Genomic DNA, 17,839 nt, shown 5'->3' with positions numbered 1-17,839 from the left:
TGTGTCTTTGGTGGTTCAGTTTTGGAGTTTATAGGGACAGATGGGTAGAGTGTCAAAGCCAGGCTATGCCTTTAAAATTAGAGTGACATATACAAGCTGGGTTTGAATTCCAGACATTATACTGAGCTATTTTCACTCTCAGGGGTAGTCCCACGTAGTTCAACAGGATTTCTTGGATGAATCCGTAAATTTCAAAATCAGGTTTGCAGAATAAAGGTGGTATAAATGTACACTGGACCAGATCGTGTTGCATTGCCAAGAGCTCTGGATCTTCATGTGGGATATACCCACACAGAATATAGATGTGATCCATCCTCAAAACACCAACTCCCTCTCTATATGTCATAGGATAATTTATTCCTCACTTCAAATGCTGCAATCTTATTACCTTAGGCAGTGAGGCAAGAATGACTGATCCTGTCAAAAAAAAATGTTATTTAGTATGCACTAAAAATAAGTCAGTAATTCAAGAACAGCTGTGAGGGTGGAGCAGTGTCTCCAACAGAACCAAGCAGGCAGGCTGAAAGGCAAAACCAGCCCCTAATTGCTGACATTGCAGTCATTTGCAAAGCTGTCAAAAGCATCAACCTGCTGGATTTTTACCTTCCTCGTAAAGTGTCTGTGAATGTTGACATTTGAAGGGGATGTGCCATCAAGCTGCCTCTTTTGCTGAGAGCTGCAGAAAACTCTTTATCGGAAGTCCTTCAGGGAAGAGAGCCTGGGTAAAGAACACTGATGTGGCAGCAGTGACACCTGTGAAGGGACCTTTGGGGTCAGAACCAAGGAATCACAGCAGGGCAGCACAGCTCCGTGCCAGAAGGAACAGGAGGGATGAAACAGTGGCCCAAAACACAGCCATGTGCTTCATGCCTGGCCTGCTAAAAGCCCAAATGAGTCACTGAACCCACAGCATTCTTCACTTTTCTTTGTACAATACTGGGACAGCAGCTGCTGAAGGCAATGGGAGCATCAAGGTGGTACAGACGAGCCTCAAAGCCTCGATCCAAAAAAGTGCTTAAAGAGATAATTAACAATGAAACTGTACTTACCTGTAGTGTAAGGCATTTCCCTGCGTAAGGACAGAGCAGGCATTCCCACCCCACTGTGGAGATGGGGAGGTGCATGGACATTCGTATGAAAGTGGCCCTTCATTCAGACACCTAATTAACTCAATTTATTGTAATGCACCATTTAAGGTAATTTAGATAATTTACTTTAATTTATTGTAAATGAAGTGTGAGTCTGGTCACATTTTCTGCTACTGTTTCCATGATTACTAATAAACTCCAAAACCCCACAAGTTTACCAGGAGGAGACTTCATTCACCATATGCAAACCTGGAGCCAGTGGAGGTAATTCCAGGAGTCAGGTCATCACCTTAATTACACGTTTCTTCTATTTTGGTGCGTTGTTGTTTAGTCTCCTGAGCTTAGAGCTCCATATAATAGCCCTTTTACATCTTCATTGTCAGCTGTAATATACTTTATTCTCATCTACTTTCTACCCTTGAATCATTGATCTATTTAAGAGCTTCATTTTAATTTGACTTGATGTTTGCTTGCTTGGGGCGCTTATTCTTTCATCGTATTCTATTCTTCTTCCAAGGATTTACTAAAAGATTTGAGTATTAAGCTGCCTTACTTGGAATTGATTAAGTAAGAGACTTTTCACAGGTCTTCAATTCAACAAGATTCTCCAGTGCTACCCTAATAATGAATGGAAATTAATTTTGGATGATTCCCAGTGAGTTATACACATTCTTCTATGCATCAGCCTACTGTAACCTAACTTTGATTGTCCTGTAGTGTTGTAATCATTAATGGCCAGCGTAACAGCAGGATTATACTTTGTGATTACATGGAGGATAAGAAACACGGCCCTTGTGCTGAAATTTGAACAGCTCAAAGCAAATACAAGTGTATTTTCAATGTAAAGGTCTAGGAAGGAGTGATGCAGCACAGACTACGCCAGATTTTTAACACAAAAAGAAGCCAGTGCTTCCAAGGTTACACAAAATAAAGACATGGAGCTCGCTTAACCCTGGGTTAGGCTGTCCTAACTTGCCTAAAAAACTCCCACTGGCTTTATGCAGGAGGGTTTGGACCTGATATTGGGAATGAGACTAGGTGCTTGTGCCCTTCTGATTGTGGGCTGTGGGTTAAATAACTTACAAGTTCCTAAACTGTAGGGAAAGAAAATCAAACTCATCTCTTTCTACCCTGAACTAAGATTCTTTCACTTCTGTACTGACAATAAAACAGCTTTAAATTTGAAATGAGAAGCCATGGTGGAATGAAACTCTGTAAGGGCCCTCTGATCTAAGGGCTACAGAGGAAGCCATTGGAGAATGGAAGCTGTAAGACACAGGCTGAATAACTTTAATTATATTTTCTGTTCTTTAACACCAGCTGAATCCCTATCCTAAGCAGTATTTGGGTCAGGAGAATGCCTCTCAATCTCAGGAGACAATGCCTCTCTTTTATGTAAACCTTCTTTAGCTCAACTCACATGCGTTCCCTTGGCTTTCATCGCTTGGGAAACATGCTTCCAGGTCTGCAAAAACCCCCGATACGCTTGTGAGCACATCTTTCTTCTGGCAGCTATTTGCTGCCATATCTACAAAAGCTTAGGCCCATGACGCTTTCTGGAAGCCTGACTTCCCCAGACTCCTTTCATGTGAGGATGCCCTATTTTACCCGCAACGAGCACAATGAATCCTCAGTGCTAAGACCTTCGGGCTGCTTGCTCAGGCTCAGCCCAATGAACAAAGCGTAAACTAACTTCAGACTGCAGCAATCAAAAGTCGCGAGCACAGAAGAGCAGCTCTGGGGAAAGATGTGAGCGTCGTAACCGATCCAGGGCTTTGTAGGGCATGGAAACTGGTTGTCAGGATACTGGGCAGCAAGCAAAGCGAGGGAGGAGCAGATAACCAGATCACTGCCTGCACACAGACAGTTGCTGTCTCTTTTTTCCCACCGAAAGCAGATGGACTGTGTCTAGGCTGCAGCGAGGCATTGCCCCTGGAGCAGCCAGACGTGGTATGCTTTGTGTCCTCCTTATGCCTCTATCGGAGCAAAGTTTTGCAGTTAGCGAAGTTCAGTAAATGCCCTGGGCTAAAATATTCCTGGGTGTAACTGACACTGGACCCCAGCTGATATAATTACAAGCCGGTGATACTTACCAGTGATTTTGCCTTCCGGAGCTTATTAGATCCACGACCTGCTCGCTTTTTTTTCTCAGCTGCCTGCCGGCTGAGGTCTGGGGTCTCTCCTCCTCCCTTCTTTCTCCTGCAGAGCAAAACCGAATAGTATTAACAAGTGCTCTGGAGTTGGTTCCCTGGGGTTGAGAAGAAGAAAATCCCTTATGATATGCCACCCAAAAAGACATGGCTTAAGCTAATACATTTTATCTTGTACCTGGAGCAGACCAAGAGTGCACAATCAGTTGTGGCTCAGGGAAGAGTGGTAACTTGCTTTTTTTTTTTTAAAGTTATGATAACTTCACAGCACTCAAATGCATGTCCTTAGCTTGAGACTTATGGATTTAAGCTAAATCCACAGAAACTGTTACATCAGCTTAAGGGAATTCACAGAAAGGGAAGTTTCACTAAATCATTTTTAGAATTTTCAGCTAAGTCCATAAGGTTAGAGGACTGCCTCTCAAGTTATTCATCGTTTTTCAGCCAAATATTTTTTCTTGTATATGTATATAAATTTATTTGGAGCTATTATTAAACTTAATATAAATAACTGATAGAACAGGAATATTCCAGAGTGTGAAAATTAAGTGAAGTACACCAGATTAGGGCTAGTTGTCATGTTATTTCAATATCAGGAGTAAAATTAGTACTATGAGAAAATTTTTTCAGGAATTCAGGTTTGCTTGGACGGGGTTTGTTCCCCTTCCACATTCAAACTCTGCATATCACAGGTAACTTTACAGAAGTAGTAAATTTAAAGCAGTGACTCTGTGCTCTCTGGGTTCATCTCCCAGCTCCATCACCAGCATCTATGGGCTCCTGGAAAGCAAGCTAAAAGGCACATTGTGAAAAAAAAAATATATATATATATATAATTTTACAAGGTGGAAGCAGACTCCAAAAGCAACACATCCTAAAAAAAAAAACAGGGCCACACCACGTCACATGCACGTCCTCCCAAGCAGCCAACACCACTACATGTCTGCTGTTCACCAGTCCCAGACCAGCTGCAGATCAAGAACCACAAAGACGAACCAGCCAAATTATTTCAAATAGCAAATTGAGGAAAATTACCATCTCTTGATAAACACTTCACTAACAGCCAAGAGAGAAAATTCAACCCAAAATATTATTCTAGGGAATGATCTGCTCGACTTTAGATAGAAACAGTGCCTTGCCAGAAGGAGTTAGCACATGGAATGATCTCTCCCTGTTACAACTGGGAGCATTGGAAGAGGTAAAGGAGAGGCTCTGACTCCATTTTTAGAGTCCAGTGACAGCATTGCATGAGCCTGTTCACTCAGAAAACTGGAAAAATGACCTATTTATGCGGAGATAAAATACCAATAACCTGTCAAACCTGAGCTTCTGGTGGTAAATTAAGACATTAAGTTCTACTGCTGTATTCTAACGTCCATGCCCGTGGTGGCAGAGCATCCCTCTGCAGCAGGTCCTCACCACAATCTCACTCCCAGGTCAGGAAAATAAGGAAAATAAGCAGTGAGGATGAGTTTCTCAGCCCTGCAAAGGAAGACGGCGTCAGAGCTGAGCTGGGAACTTCAGGTCTCACTCCCAGTGCTGAACTCGGTGTTTCTCACCCCACTTTTCTCTCTCAAGGAATGTTTTAAATTCCCATGAGCCTAAGGTTTTACATTCCCACAAGAGAGTGGCGGGCTGGCTATTCAGAGCCATGAAAAGCGAGAGGCAGGCGTGAGGGTTCAGAAGAGCGGTGAGACAGCGTGCCCTTCGCACGCAAAGCAGCCCCTTTTTGTCAGCAACTGGGCCTAGGCTGCTGACGGAACAATTACTGAACGTAATTATTTTCTCGTTGGGTAAACACTCCAGTACAATATGCAACTGTTTTTAGAGCCGGCCTATGCCCATAAATTATCCGACTGAATTAACGCTGGCTCCTAGGAGCCAGGGCTGGTTGCAGGGTGGGGGGAAGGAGCTTTCCTTTTGGTCGAGCTGCTGTCACGAGGAGGAGCAGGGCTCTTTCTTGAGGCACAGGGACACAATCTTGGCGAGGGTCCAGCGCTGGGCTGGAAGCAGCATTCATTAGTCGTGATAAAGTGGGAGGCAGGGCTTTTTGATTTATCGGCACCGAGCGGCACACCACCAGATGCCTTCCAGCAGAACCGTACGTGCACGGCCGGAAAGAAACCCCCCTCCTGGTCCTTTTTAGGCAAGTCGGGGTCCCAGAGGGAGTTTTATAACTTGGTCCCACAGCGCAGATAAAAACGCTTCACTTCACCTTCACAATATTGCTCTGTGCTCCTGAAGAGACAAATCCATCCTTGCTGGTCTCGATTCTGTTTGCGTTGAACCTGGGCAGTTCAGGCTGAGAACAAAACAGACCTAAAAGAATTCACCTTCATGATAAATTGCTCGCATACGTGCAGCAACACTGAAAGCCGCTGCTATAATTCTGCCGAGTGATTTTGATAAACCCTTCCAGGCAATTTGTAATTCTACCCGTCTGTATCTCTCCTCTATCTCCTCGCCACTCCCTCGACTACGCATCTGCTCATCGCTGAGCTTAATTTCACTGCTCAGTGACTCTGAAGCTTTTCCCACACTTCCCCATCTAAAGCAAATAAACTTTCAGCGAACATCCTCCAAGATTGCTGTCCCAGCTCCTTCAACGTAGCTCCTGAGTGTCGTTTTGTTTTTATAGTGCGAGCTCAATGCCTTTCAGAGCAAGCAGCAAAAAAAAAATCCATCCGAACAAGATTCAATTATCATCCAGATTGCAAATTAAGCCCGTTCTGCTGTCCTTCCGGCACTACCCAGCAGTATTTCTTCTTCCCAGTGGTGTGAGGCACCAGCACTGGCCAGGCCAAGCCCTCACCCCAGTGCTCTACAGAAATCTATTTATTTGTTTTTCAAAGGTAAACGCCTGATTATGGTCTTAAAAGCCAAAGAACACATTTGAGGTCTTATGTGCCAAAGCACATATTTTGTGTCAGATCTTTTAGGACTTCCTTTGACTTCACTCTCTTGCAAAATTGAAAATTGAGCGTAGCTCGGTACGCCTCCCGTGTTTCACTTTGGCTAAGCAAGGCCAAGTTCTCTGCCACGGATTCACAGCAGAGTAGTTCTGATATTGCTGAGGAAGGGAGCTTGCAGCTAATGATTCCTCTGTAAAGATCAACAAAGAAACAGATGGCGACCCTACCCTTGAAATGACAGCATTTTGGCTGTCGGACACCCTGTTATGATGAACAGGAGAGCTCTCTCCTCTCTTTGGACCAGAAAGCAAGCATAGAGAGATGTCCGGCTCAGAGAAGATTTCAGGCAGTTTCAGAAGCCAGGAGAAAAAAAATATATATATATTTTTTGTTACCTCTTAAATTCTGCAAAATTTAACCTGACATTAGGCAGATTAACTTTGATCCAAAGAAGTGGCCAGTGACTAGTCTCACACACTGCTTTGATGATGGCGTCAGGTATGCCTTTGATGTAATCGTGTTTGTTCACAAGGACTTTTCGACAAGTCCCTTTTTCCTCCACACGGCAGAACTCAAATGGAAAGAAAGGTTTGTTTGCTCATCGCTCTCCTGCCAACCTGCAGGCCAACAGAAGCTCCCTCTTGTCCTCTCTTGGCTGTCACGTTGGCTTTCTGCTGCTTTTCTGCTGCTTCTGCTGTGTCTTTTTATGCATGCTTGTGACCTGCCTCAAGAAAATAATAGCTCCTGCCTGTGTGCATTCAAACTGCAGCAAAAGTCATTTCCTCTCCCAGACTACTACTACAAAACCCTATATTATGGGAAATCAACCCTATTGTTTTAGGAATCTCATTTTACATAGATTTCACTACTTCTGACATTCACTTTACATGAAGAGTGGATGTTATGCCCTTGAGCTCCAAGAATTCGTCTAATCTGAACAATAACTACACCTCACACAGCCTAGGGGGGCAGAGATTTTTATCTCGCCTCTCTGTTCTGCTTTACAACCCTGTACGCTGGTCAGGCAGGGTCTGCCTGAGCCTGCAGGCTGCAGTAAGGTGGCTCAGCTTGCGTTCTGCTCCCTTGTTCAGGTGACTAGATACTCACGGAGCATTGCCCTCAGCAATCCAGAACCAAGCCTGGCATCACGGAGGGGCACGCTGACCACGTTGCCACTGTCAGGCAGCCAAGAGGTGCCCAAGCTGCCCCTTAGTGGCCACTGTCACCTCCAGCAGATGCCCACGCTTGGGGACAGCACAAACCTGGCATTACGACACGCCATGGGGTCCCCAGGCTGCTGCCTGAAGGTAAAGGATGGAGGACACAGAGATTTAGTGGAAGGACGTCTGGGAAGGGGCTGCAGAGCACAGAAAAGAAGCACCAGAACATCTTCAGGTAGCTGGGTCAGCACCTGGAACGGCACACCCGTATTGCTGAATGAGAGTCATTACAGACAAGGCTACACACTAGCAATTACTTTCAGCTTAAGTGATATTAAAGGGAGATCCTCGATAAACAAGTAAATCTCGTAGAATTCATTTTTTTTTTTCTCCTTGCGATAATCCCCAGTAATTATGGATAAACGCCAGATTTGCTAGATCACCCGGCATTAAAATATTCTCCACTGTGTGCATGGATAGAAGCTCAAATCTCACTTAGGAGAAGAAAACAGTCGGCGTGCTTACTGTATCATTAGCAAATCAATCATTTGCATATGGTCGTCAGCTGCATCTGCAGCCCCGTGCTGGAAAAAGTGACTTTTAAACGCTTCGAACAGGGGCTGTCCCTTTTTTGATGCTCAGCCACGACCAGCGCCAGGGAGCCCCAAACCTCACATACGCCCTTGGAAAAAGCGACGTGGAAACACTTAGCACAGCTGAAAAATAACACCAGCACCATCATTTGCAACAAGAGGCATTTGGGCAAAAATATTTAGTTCAACGCCTCAAAGAACCCTACCTAAAATGGCACTAGAGTTTGGAAACATACCACAGAAAGAGGGTGAGGTGGAAACTGGAATGCTCTTTGAAGTGCTGCAGTATCCGAGGACCAGGGGACGCGGATTAAAAAATGATTCATAAAAGGCTTTAGCTCAGGCACTGGGAACTTTGTGGAACACCCCGGAGGAGCGGTGGGTCCGGCAAAGTTAATCGCATTGAGAAAGAACCCGTGCAAGTGCGCTGCTGCTGAGCCAAATACTCAGCAGGCTGGGGTAATTCAGGGCTCGATTGTTCCTGTGCACAGGGCTAATCTCAGCTCTATCGGTTATTTACTTACTGTACAGTCTGGATACTTTTGCTGGGGATTAATTCGTTCCCAAGGTTTTTGTTGGCACGGTGAAGAGGAATGTCCTCCTCGCTGCACTTTTGGTTGGGTGAGAATCTGGACAGACCTTCTCACGGGGACTCGCATGGGAAGGAGGCAATGGTCAAGCTAATCCATCACCTCTAAATCTGGCTCAGATTTATGATAACTTTACCACAATTTCATGAGTTACTACACGTCAGCTGAACTGAGGTAACTGCTGTGAGCATGGCCATGAAAAAATGAGAGGTGGCAGAGACTTAAATGAGAAATGGGCCAAATCCTGCACGCAGACAACTCCCACAGCCTCCTTGCTATTGCTGCTGCCAGTGCTTGTTAACACACAGAAATCCGACCACAAACCTGAGATTCTGAAAATATCCTCCACCAGATGTGTCAAAGGAAACCATGGGATGGCCTGAACACAAGTGAATGTGCAAAGTTATGCTTTGGGTCAGAAAAGCCTTTCTTTTGCCAGTTGCTGACCAGGTAATTCTGGAAGCCTAAGAACTGATGGATATGGGTAGTCTACCCCATGCAGTGTAGACACAAACACTGCTCATTACTTAAATATTATATAATATATATACACACATGGATACTCTTTTACCTGCACCCCTTTTAAACATCTAAATCTCTTTTCAGCCAGAAGATCCTTGAACTAACAGAATTATGTTTTACCACAATTAATTCATTCTTCCTCTTCTGTGCAGGAACTGCATATTCCTCCCATCCTTGCAGCTTTGTTTAAAAATTCTTGAACAAACTGTTGTCCTGATTCTTCCCATTAAGCTGTGTGATTTCCCCAGGGGTTACAGCCTGTTTTATAGGCAGACACTAACAAGCTCTGCAAATGCTCTGTGCCGAAAGGACACAAAACTAATGCAGCTGCGACTACAAGAGGACCAAGATCAATAAGAGAAAAGGGAAAAGGGCAGCACTGTGTGCTAGCTTGGGTTTGCAACCAGGCTGGTGAATTAAAACGCTTCCAGGCAGCTTGGAGCACAGGCAGAGGGAGCTTGCAAAGGACATGGACATACTCTGTTATCACAGACAAAAGGGAAGAGACTCTTACGCCTGCCTAGCCTGCTCGATGGGATCGTAGTTGTCGAGGTAGTTGAATCGGATGGTGTCTGTAGGATGTCTGTCTGAAGAACGCCATGGCGGGAGCTCTTTCTTCTCCTTGTTTGTCCTCCTTCCTAGCACAGGAGGTTTTGCCTCCGGGATGTTGCTTCTCACTGGTTGCACATCAATAACTACAAACTCATCCTTTGGAGGAGTCTAATAAAAGACATGAAAAGAAGAAAATACATTTTTATCCTACAATAAAAATCAGATTTATTTTGCCTAACTTTAGACTTGTGAGAATGAGGCATTAACTCAAAATTAGTCTCTCCAGGCTCCGTTTTGGTCACCGGGCAGAAATTGGGGCCCAGACAGTGCATGCGATTGTCCATGTCCTGAACACTGTATTTAGACGAGCTGAGCTGTATTTGAGGTGTGTTGGCTTGATCCACTGACTACAGAAACAGCCTGCGGGGGAATTTGGTTAGAATTAGAGATCTGAGTTTTGAATTCAGGGCAGAGACTCCTACCCTCACAGCTTCACAAGCCAGGCATCCAGATCAATGAATCTCAGCAGAAAGCAATGGCTATGGAGTGATGCTCCACCCTCCCAGAAGGGCCCTGCCACGTTTGAAAAAGGCAGAATGGGAACAACATCAAAGGCTGCAACAGGCAGATTGTGTGCTTTTGTTCCTTTTCACCAGCTAGACTGATTGTGAAACTTCACCAGGGGTCATGTTGGGCACCCCACTGCTGCTTATCAGATCGAGACAGGCTGTCATATGTTCTAAAACCTGGGGAAGAAGAGAAGGGAACACCCTGAAAGGATAGGAGGAGAGAGAGACCTTCATGATTGCTTCTCTCCTCACCAGTGAGATTTTCATTTCCCCCCGACCTGGGATGGATGAAGGGAAAACAGAGCACGTAGCAATACATGGGTTTAAAATCTAATTTAAAATTGTGTGTCTTCCTTTTTACAAATGGGAGACCAGAGAAAGGTAAAGAGTTAGGAACTCTGCCAGCCCCGAATTTCCCCCCTGGTAGGAATATACCTTTGGTCTTGTAACATGCAGCTCTTTCACCATCTCGATGTAATGTTTCTTCCAGATTCCTTGCTCAAAGGGGGTTGGAGAGAAGTTGATGTACCAGCCAAAGCGCAGGCACTTCAGCATCCAGAGCTGATCCAGTTCAGACAGGTACTTCCAGTGCCAGCTCACCTGTGGGTGCCCAGTAACCACGTGTAAGAGCAGACCAACACCTCGGGGTTTCAAGCATCCAAGTTTATATCTAGAGACTTATCTCCTGTGGATGCAGCTCCCCTGTGTCCTTAAACTAGTACAATTCTTCAGCACTGTTTATGCTCCATTTAAACCCAAATTCGAGGTCTTTCCTCATGATGTGCTCATGTATGTTGGCTGAAATCCAGTGTAGAGCAAAATACTCTAAAAATCACTGGCCAAGAGGAAAGACTTCAGCTTATCTGGAGCAACTTCCTGCATTTTTTTTTGCTCAATACACACACAGATGTTGGAATAAACCCTTTATTACTTTCTACTGACAAAACCAGAAAAATATCCTAACCTATCTGCTCCCTGCCTGGGAATGAATACTGAGAATTTTGTCTACATAAAATATGATCTGCTGGAGAAAGAAACTAAAGCAAGTTTTAAACAAGCTGAGATTTCGACATATTAGTATTATATTACAGAGTGCTATGGTAGTGCTTTAACCTTAAGCTTTAGTGCTTTTTTTTTTAGATATTGCTGTCACCAATATCTAAGCTTATTCATTCATAACTACCTTGGGTGTCACTTTAAGGCATGAAAGCCATTTCTGGAGTCTTAGCAGACTGAATCCCTAGACACTATGCTCAAAAGCACATTGATAACTTCTCTGCTTCTCCACAGCCAGCACTTCACCTTCAAGCATTTTAAAGGATCAGGTTTTCACTGTTTTTCTTAAAGCATCATATGCACTTCATGGGGCAATACTTTTAAAAGCAACTAATGGTTCTGTGCACAGTATGAAGTATTTTAAAAGAACATGGTTTTCAGAAAGTGCCAGGCCTCCTCCTTGGGAACAATCAGCCTTGTAAATTGACACACGTTAAATGCCTAAGAGCAGAACACCCCAAATTACTCTTCCCTTTCATAAGCCTCAGCCAATCTGGTTTAATTTAGGGTGTGGGGAAGTGTTGCCTCCAATCTCACACAAGTGCCACTAAGCATATGGCACCGGGTTGCAAGGTCAGAAAGCATTCTTGCATTATTCAGGACAGCACTGGCACATCTTTATAGTAGATTAGTGCTGTTTCTTTCTTTATTTTTTCAATCTACCTTGACCTTTCTGAACCTTAGTATGTGTTCTTTTACCTGTGCACATCGACAGAGGCTCCGTGGGTCCAGGAAGGAAAAGATGTATAAAGACAGCACCCTGGGGAGCCTAGTGGTGAAATCTAAAGCTTCGGTGGGAACTCGATCCTGTAGCTGCTTGGCACAGAATTTCTGCTGTGACAGGGAGCAGCGTTCCAACAGGTCCACCAGGATCTTCCGCCTCTGACCATCTGTCCACTTGTCAAACTGAAAAAGGAGTTTCAGGTTCTGAGAAACCGGAGATTCAGCTTGGTAAAATAAAGCACACATGTAAGGCAAGGGAAAAGTGCATAAGCAGCAGCTTCTGGTGACTCACTCAATAGCGAAGCACGTAGGAACTGGGAACAAATGGAAAAGCTACATTAAAAGAAACTCTGAAGCCACATAACGTATGATTTATAATCCTCAAAGGATCCCAGATGGCCTAGTCCAGGACACACTCATGCTCACAAGACTCCTGGGACCAGTTCTGAGACTTGGTTTCACTCATGAAAAGAAGGAGGCTCAGATGGGTGTTTACAGGATTGGGTCCTAAGCTGACTGCTGCTTCTTTGTCTATCCTGACACTTCTATGGCCCCCACTACTGCAGGGTTTGGGAGCCCAACAATTTGTAAAGCATTTATTCTCACACAGGAGAATAATGTGAGCCTTACAGAGAACTGGAGCAAAGAGAAACCAGATCAATTGCCAACGTAGCACAAGGAAAATCCACGGTGCAGATCCGGCAGCACAGCAAAAGAGATTTTTCCAGGCATTTCTGTGCCTAGGTCAGACATCTAAAGAGGAGGATTAAAATGGTTGGATTTTGCTGTGGGAAGGAGCGAGCACTTGGGTAACCAGGCGAACACGTCTCGTTGATGCAACGGCACCAGCGGGACACAGAGCGGGGCAGAGCTGTGTAAACAGGGTGGGAGCAACGGTGGCGGTCGCCGGTGTTTAGCTTGTGTTGATAGCAGGGGCTGGAAAGGGCCCCGTCAGCAGGAATCTGCTGGGAGGAGACTGACCTCATCGCCACAATCTGTGCAATCTGCCTCAAAACCTGCAGGAGCAGTCCTGGCTGCGAGGGTGCCAGCAGGGAGGGAGTCTCAGGGGACCATTTCGGCAGCATCCACGGGGCAGCAAATGGCATGGTAAAGGTCCTCTTCCAGAGGTGAAATGCAGATTTTAGGTGAAATCCCGCTTCATCCAGCTTCCTAGCAGCTTCTTGAATTAGGATCAGCAGCAAGACAAACTCACCTTCCTTACAAAGGGCAAGCTCCTGAAGTGCTGGGCCTGTCTGGGGAGCTTTCCCCTGCTGGTTCCTTCTCTTCTCGCCCATATCCATAACGCACACTCGTCTTTCTGTTTCCTGAAGCCAGCTTTCCACAACCAACTATTGGCTCTCCACGGGTCAAATCCCAGTAATTTCTGCATTTAACCTCAGGGGTATTTAAAGAACTTATTGAAATGTGACCTCCACAAATTAAAAATAATAATAATTTTTTTAAAAGTGCGTCTCTTCGTATATATATATAAGCATAATATGTATAATATATATAAAATATATAATAAATATAATATATAATATATATAATATTCAATTATACATATATAATTGAACAATTTATCCAGCTCCCTATATATAATCTTCTATATATGAAGATTCATATATATATATATGAGAAGAGCTGAGTAAATTGTTTAATGCCCAATGCCCTTCCCTTTCATCTCCTCTCCGAACATTTTTCCCTTTCACTTACATCCCTTTCTTTCCCTTTCAGAACAAACCAGACCCCAGACATTTCGATCTTTTTTCCTCTGCTCCCCCACCAAAAAACTATGGCCAACTGGTGAACTAGCAAAATTATGGTCTAAAATAGACTGTGCAGGTGAAAAGTAGCTGAGAAGTCATTTGTTTCCAGATCATTTTAGTGAACCCTTTGTTTCTTTATTTCTATTTTATTATTTATTTCTATTTTATTATTTAATTATATTCTATTATTTATTTATATTTGATGTATTTAATTCCAGTATTGGACAATAAACTATAAGAAGTAAAGAGCTCTTCTCCTTCTTGCAGGCACCTCTACAGGACCTTGAAGTAGGTCAGCAAGGACAAGATCTCAGCAATTCCTGGGATCCCGGAGACAAAAGCCAAGAAGAGAGCTCCCAAATGCCCGTGCCTTTTCCTACACAAACCGACAGGGAATTAAGGAATACACCCTTTCCCTCCCATCCCTATTTTGCATATAACTTTCACCTCTAATGAGGTTCAGCAGAGCAAAAACTGACGCAGGACTTTGGGATCCGGCACTGGGAGCCATGTCCCCTGAGACCACCCCACCAGACCAAGGTGCACCAGGGGGCACAGAGAGGGTCTGGACACGAAGGGTTTTTTTCTCTAGCATGGTGAACTCCTCGTTCCTGACCGCAGCTACATCCTCTTCTCATTAAAACAATCTGCAAACACCAGCTTGCAGATAAATTTCCCCCATATATGATCAAGAGGCGGGGGTAACTGGCTCATCACTCCCACACCGAGAGGTGAAGCGAACCGATCAAAGCAAACCAAATGTAGCTTCTCTTTCAAAGGGGCTCAATATTTGCTTCTGGTTAACTCTTCCCAGCCAGCCACGGCTTTGCAATGAAGCAATTCCTTCCAGCATCCTCCTCCCGAGCTCCCAGCACGATGCTGACCCCCTTCAGAGCAGCGTCACGCCACCGGCACGGGGCCGCGCGGCTTCTCCAGGCGCTGGGCAGCAGCCAGGTAGCTCAGCAGGCAGAATTTGTCTCTTTTCCAGCATTCACAAGCACGTCCCCATCCCACGTTTGGGCAATCCAACCTGTCAGACTGGATTCCCCTTCTCAAGGCTGCGCCTTCCCCAGCCACAGCAGTCGGGAGAGGTTTTCCCTCGCTGTGCCTTTCCCCCAGCCCCAGCAAACAATGGCTCTCCCCGGGGACAGAAGGCTCCGCTGGCCACCACACCGGTCCTGCGATCGGTTTACAATTAATCCCTGAGTGCACACACACAAATGATGAGGCCTGACACGAAGGGGGAGAGCCTGGGAGCTCGGTGTGAAGAACAGAAGCTCTGTTGCTTAACCTAAAGAGGCCCCTCTCCTCTAGAAGACCGGTTGTTGTACTGGAACGGGACATAATCCTGCCTCCCAGCCAGCATATCGGCATGAGTTCGCAGGGTTACAATCACCTGGCATCTCCTCCTGGTCCTGAACACACTGAGAAGAGAAGGGACAAAGCAGGCAGGCACCCAGGATCCACCCAGTACACAGGTCCAGCCAGCAAAACCCTAAACATCGCTGCTGCCGAGTGACTCCTTGTCAGAAATTCGGATCTGTTCCTTTTTTTGCTTTCACCACTGCACTTTGACACCCAGACCTGAAATTTTGGAGGAGGAGACTCCCAGGAAGGCTGCCTGGAGAACACCAGTTCAGCTGAGCAGCCACCACTGCTGCCTCTACCCCTGTTAATAAACGTGCCTGGGACCATTTTCTAGCGATGACACCAAGAGGCAGGCGATGCACATGTCCACACCGTCATGCTCTCACCCTTCCCAACAAGGTGGCTGAATCCACCCTGCTCTTTTGGCACGGTTCCTGGCTGAGGCTGATGTCCAAACCTTGTCTGAATGATGCCTGGAAGAGCACTACTGGCCCAGGCCAAAACCGTGCCAGCGAGCGTGCTAACAATTTCATGGTGTGGATGAGCGAGTTCCAGGACCTGGGAACATTCAGACGCGCTGTATATAAATTACTACGACAAGATGTAGCCCACAGGGTGAGTTGAATCATTGTCTGGGCTCCCTGACTTGTCGACATCTCATTTGGCTTTAGCGGAAGCTGCGATGCTCAGATCACCTGGAGACACTTCAGCTTTAGGTGTCTTAATCTACAAGTTCAACCCCAGCCTCGTTGTCAACATATTAACCCGGGTGTCAGCACGATAGCGTGAAGCATTAAGGTAGAGCAAAATGCTTTTATGTATTGTAAATTAATGGGAGGAATTTTTGGCTTGCGGTATTGAAAGAGAGCAGAAAGGGAGGCTGAGAGGGAGCACGTCAAGGCATCTGCCCCAGGTGCGATATAGAATAGCAGCTGGAATAAAACAGAAGAAACCAGCAGAGAAATGTTAACCCTTTCCCAGTGCAATCGTCAAAAGGGTTTCAGCTGAAAGACAGCTGCGTAATTTATCCTTACTATTTTTTCTGGAAAGTATAGGGGTTAAGGATTTAGTGCGACAGAAATTCAGCAGAAATGCCTCCCCTAAGATCAAAGCCTGAAAATACTTAAGGATGGGAAGAGCTACGTAGGACAGGCTGCCTGCTGCCACCACGCACTACCACTGCTTCCACGCTGTGCAGCAGCAATACCCTGATGAGTTGAGAGCAACCTGAGCCAGCCAAAAAATTGTACAGGGTCCCATCCTACGTCGTGAATGCTGCAGGTGACAGAACAGCCAGTCCCACACCCTCTGGGGCTGCCCAGCCAAGCAGAAGCAGAGAAAAGAAATCCCTTCAGGTCACGCAGTTCATTGTTCCTCAGACTGTGTTTTAGGGACCATAATAGGTTGGGAGACATCAAAGGCGTTTCTGTGAGGCAACTGCATAGAAATAACAAAAGGAAAACACACACACAGAGTCCCTGAATGCATGCAAATAAAATGAGGAGGAATAAAACAAACAATAAACTTAGAGCATTTAATCTAATCTCTTTTTTTGGCTGGCTGTAAAGGTTCACCACTCTGGCAATGCTGCACAAGGAAACTGTTCTGCTTTCCCAGAAGGTTCGATGGTCCTTCAATTTAAAAAGGTTCAGAAACACTGCATTAGTTCATCTCCTACTGCAAGGCACCCTACCTAGACCATTCCTGACAAGTGTTTGTCTAACCTTTTCTCAAAAGATTCCAGCACAGGAGATTTCCACCCAAAACCCCCAAGACAAGTTCTTCAGGCAGTAAATTACCTGCAGATTTTGCTGGTGTCTAAATCGTATCTCAATAATTGTGATTCCAGCCCATTTCTTGTCCTACCCAATGTGAACACGGAGATCAGATTATTCCCATCCTCTTTGTGGGGAGCTTTTATGTGTTATTGGCAAGATGTTATCACATCTTTTATCCGTCTTCCCTAGAGTGAACAGATCATTTTCAAATTTTCTGGACCTAAGAACATTCTCACCTATGACTCGTTTGCAGAAGCATCTCCAACTGGTCCTCAGCTTTCTTAAAATGCACTGAACAGCACTGGGCATAGCTCTGCCTTCCAGACAGCCCTTTGGGATATTTCGTTTTTTACAATTATAAGACAGTCATAAACTTGTCAACTCAAACTCGTATTCAGTTTGTGATGCATCATAATTCCCAACAATTTTTAGGCAGAATTGCTGCATAATCGAGTTTTCTCATATCTGCAGTTTTTGTAAATGTCATTCTTACGTGTAGCGTTTTTCACTTGTCCTCATCAAACTGCAAATCATTTCACTTTGAATTCTGATCTGCAAAGTTCATGAAATCTCTCCAAGCCTGATAGCACCTGCAAATCAGTGTGTCCTTTCCATTTCATCACCAAAAATACTGAACCGTTCTAGATTCAGAACAGATTTCAGCCTCCCAGTTTCCTAAGAAATCATTTGTAACAACACTGAATGTGGATTTCCAGCCATACAAACCCAGCCTTCAGCAGCTGCATCCAGTCCAAACTTCCTGAGAGCGCTACAAGAAGGCCATGTGTATCAGTGGAAAAAGTCCTGCCAAGAGCACTGTGATTTCTGGACAAAGTTTCTCCCAAACTCCGAGTGCCCTAGGCTTTGCATACCACATATCATAATGCCAGAGGCTTTGAAGGGAGTTAAGAAGAGCTTTTGTGCTTTCCACACCCTTTTCATTGGCATGATGGATGGCAGAAGCACAAGGAGAATTAACTCTGAAGGAACATGATGAGAAATACTGATC

At 45.0% G+C, this 17,839-nt stretch overlaps 1 protein-coding gene across 1 annotated transcript in view; it reads right to left on the bottom strand.

Annotated features, from left to right (window-relative positions):
- The window catches only part of FBXO16 (F-box protein 16), a gene marked incomplete at its 5' end in the record, with an annotated part of 28,042 nt that overhangs the window by 3,359 nt on the left and 6,844 nt on the right, over positions 1-17,839 (bottom strand). The window contains 4 exons of the mRNA XM_082758379.1: positions 3,182-3,287; positions 9,530-9,735; positions 10,572-10,736; positions 11,892-12,098. Coding sequence (XP_082614505.1) covers positions 3,182-3,287; positions 9,530-9,735; positions 10,572-10,736; positions 11,892-12,098 — 684 coding nt within the window. The remainder of the gene's footprint in view (positions 1-3,181; positions 3,288-9,529; positions 9,736-10,571; positions 10,737-11,891; positions 12,099-17,839) is intronic.

The sequence above is a fragment of the Aythya marila genome (genome assembly GCF_965140915.1).
Source record: "Aythya marila genome assembly, chromosome: 3".
NCBI lineage: Eukaryota > Metazoa > Chordata > Aves > Anseriformes > Anatidae > Aythya > Aythya marila.
This window is presented reverse-complemented; position numbering and strand designations above follow the sequence as displayed.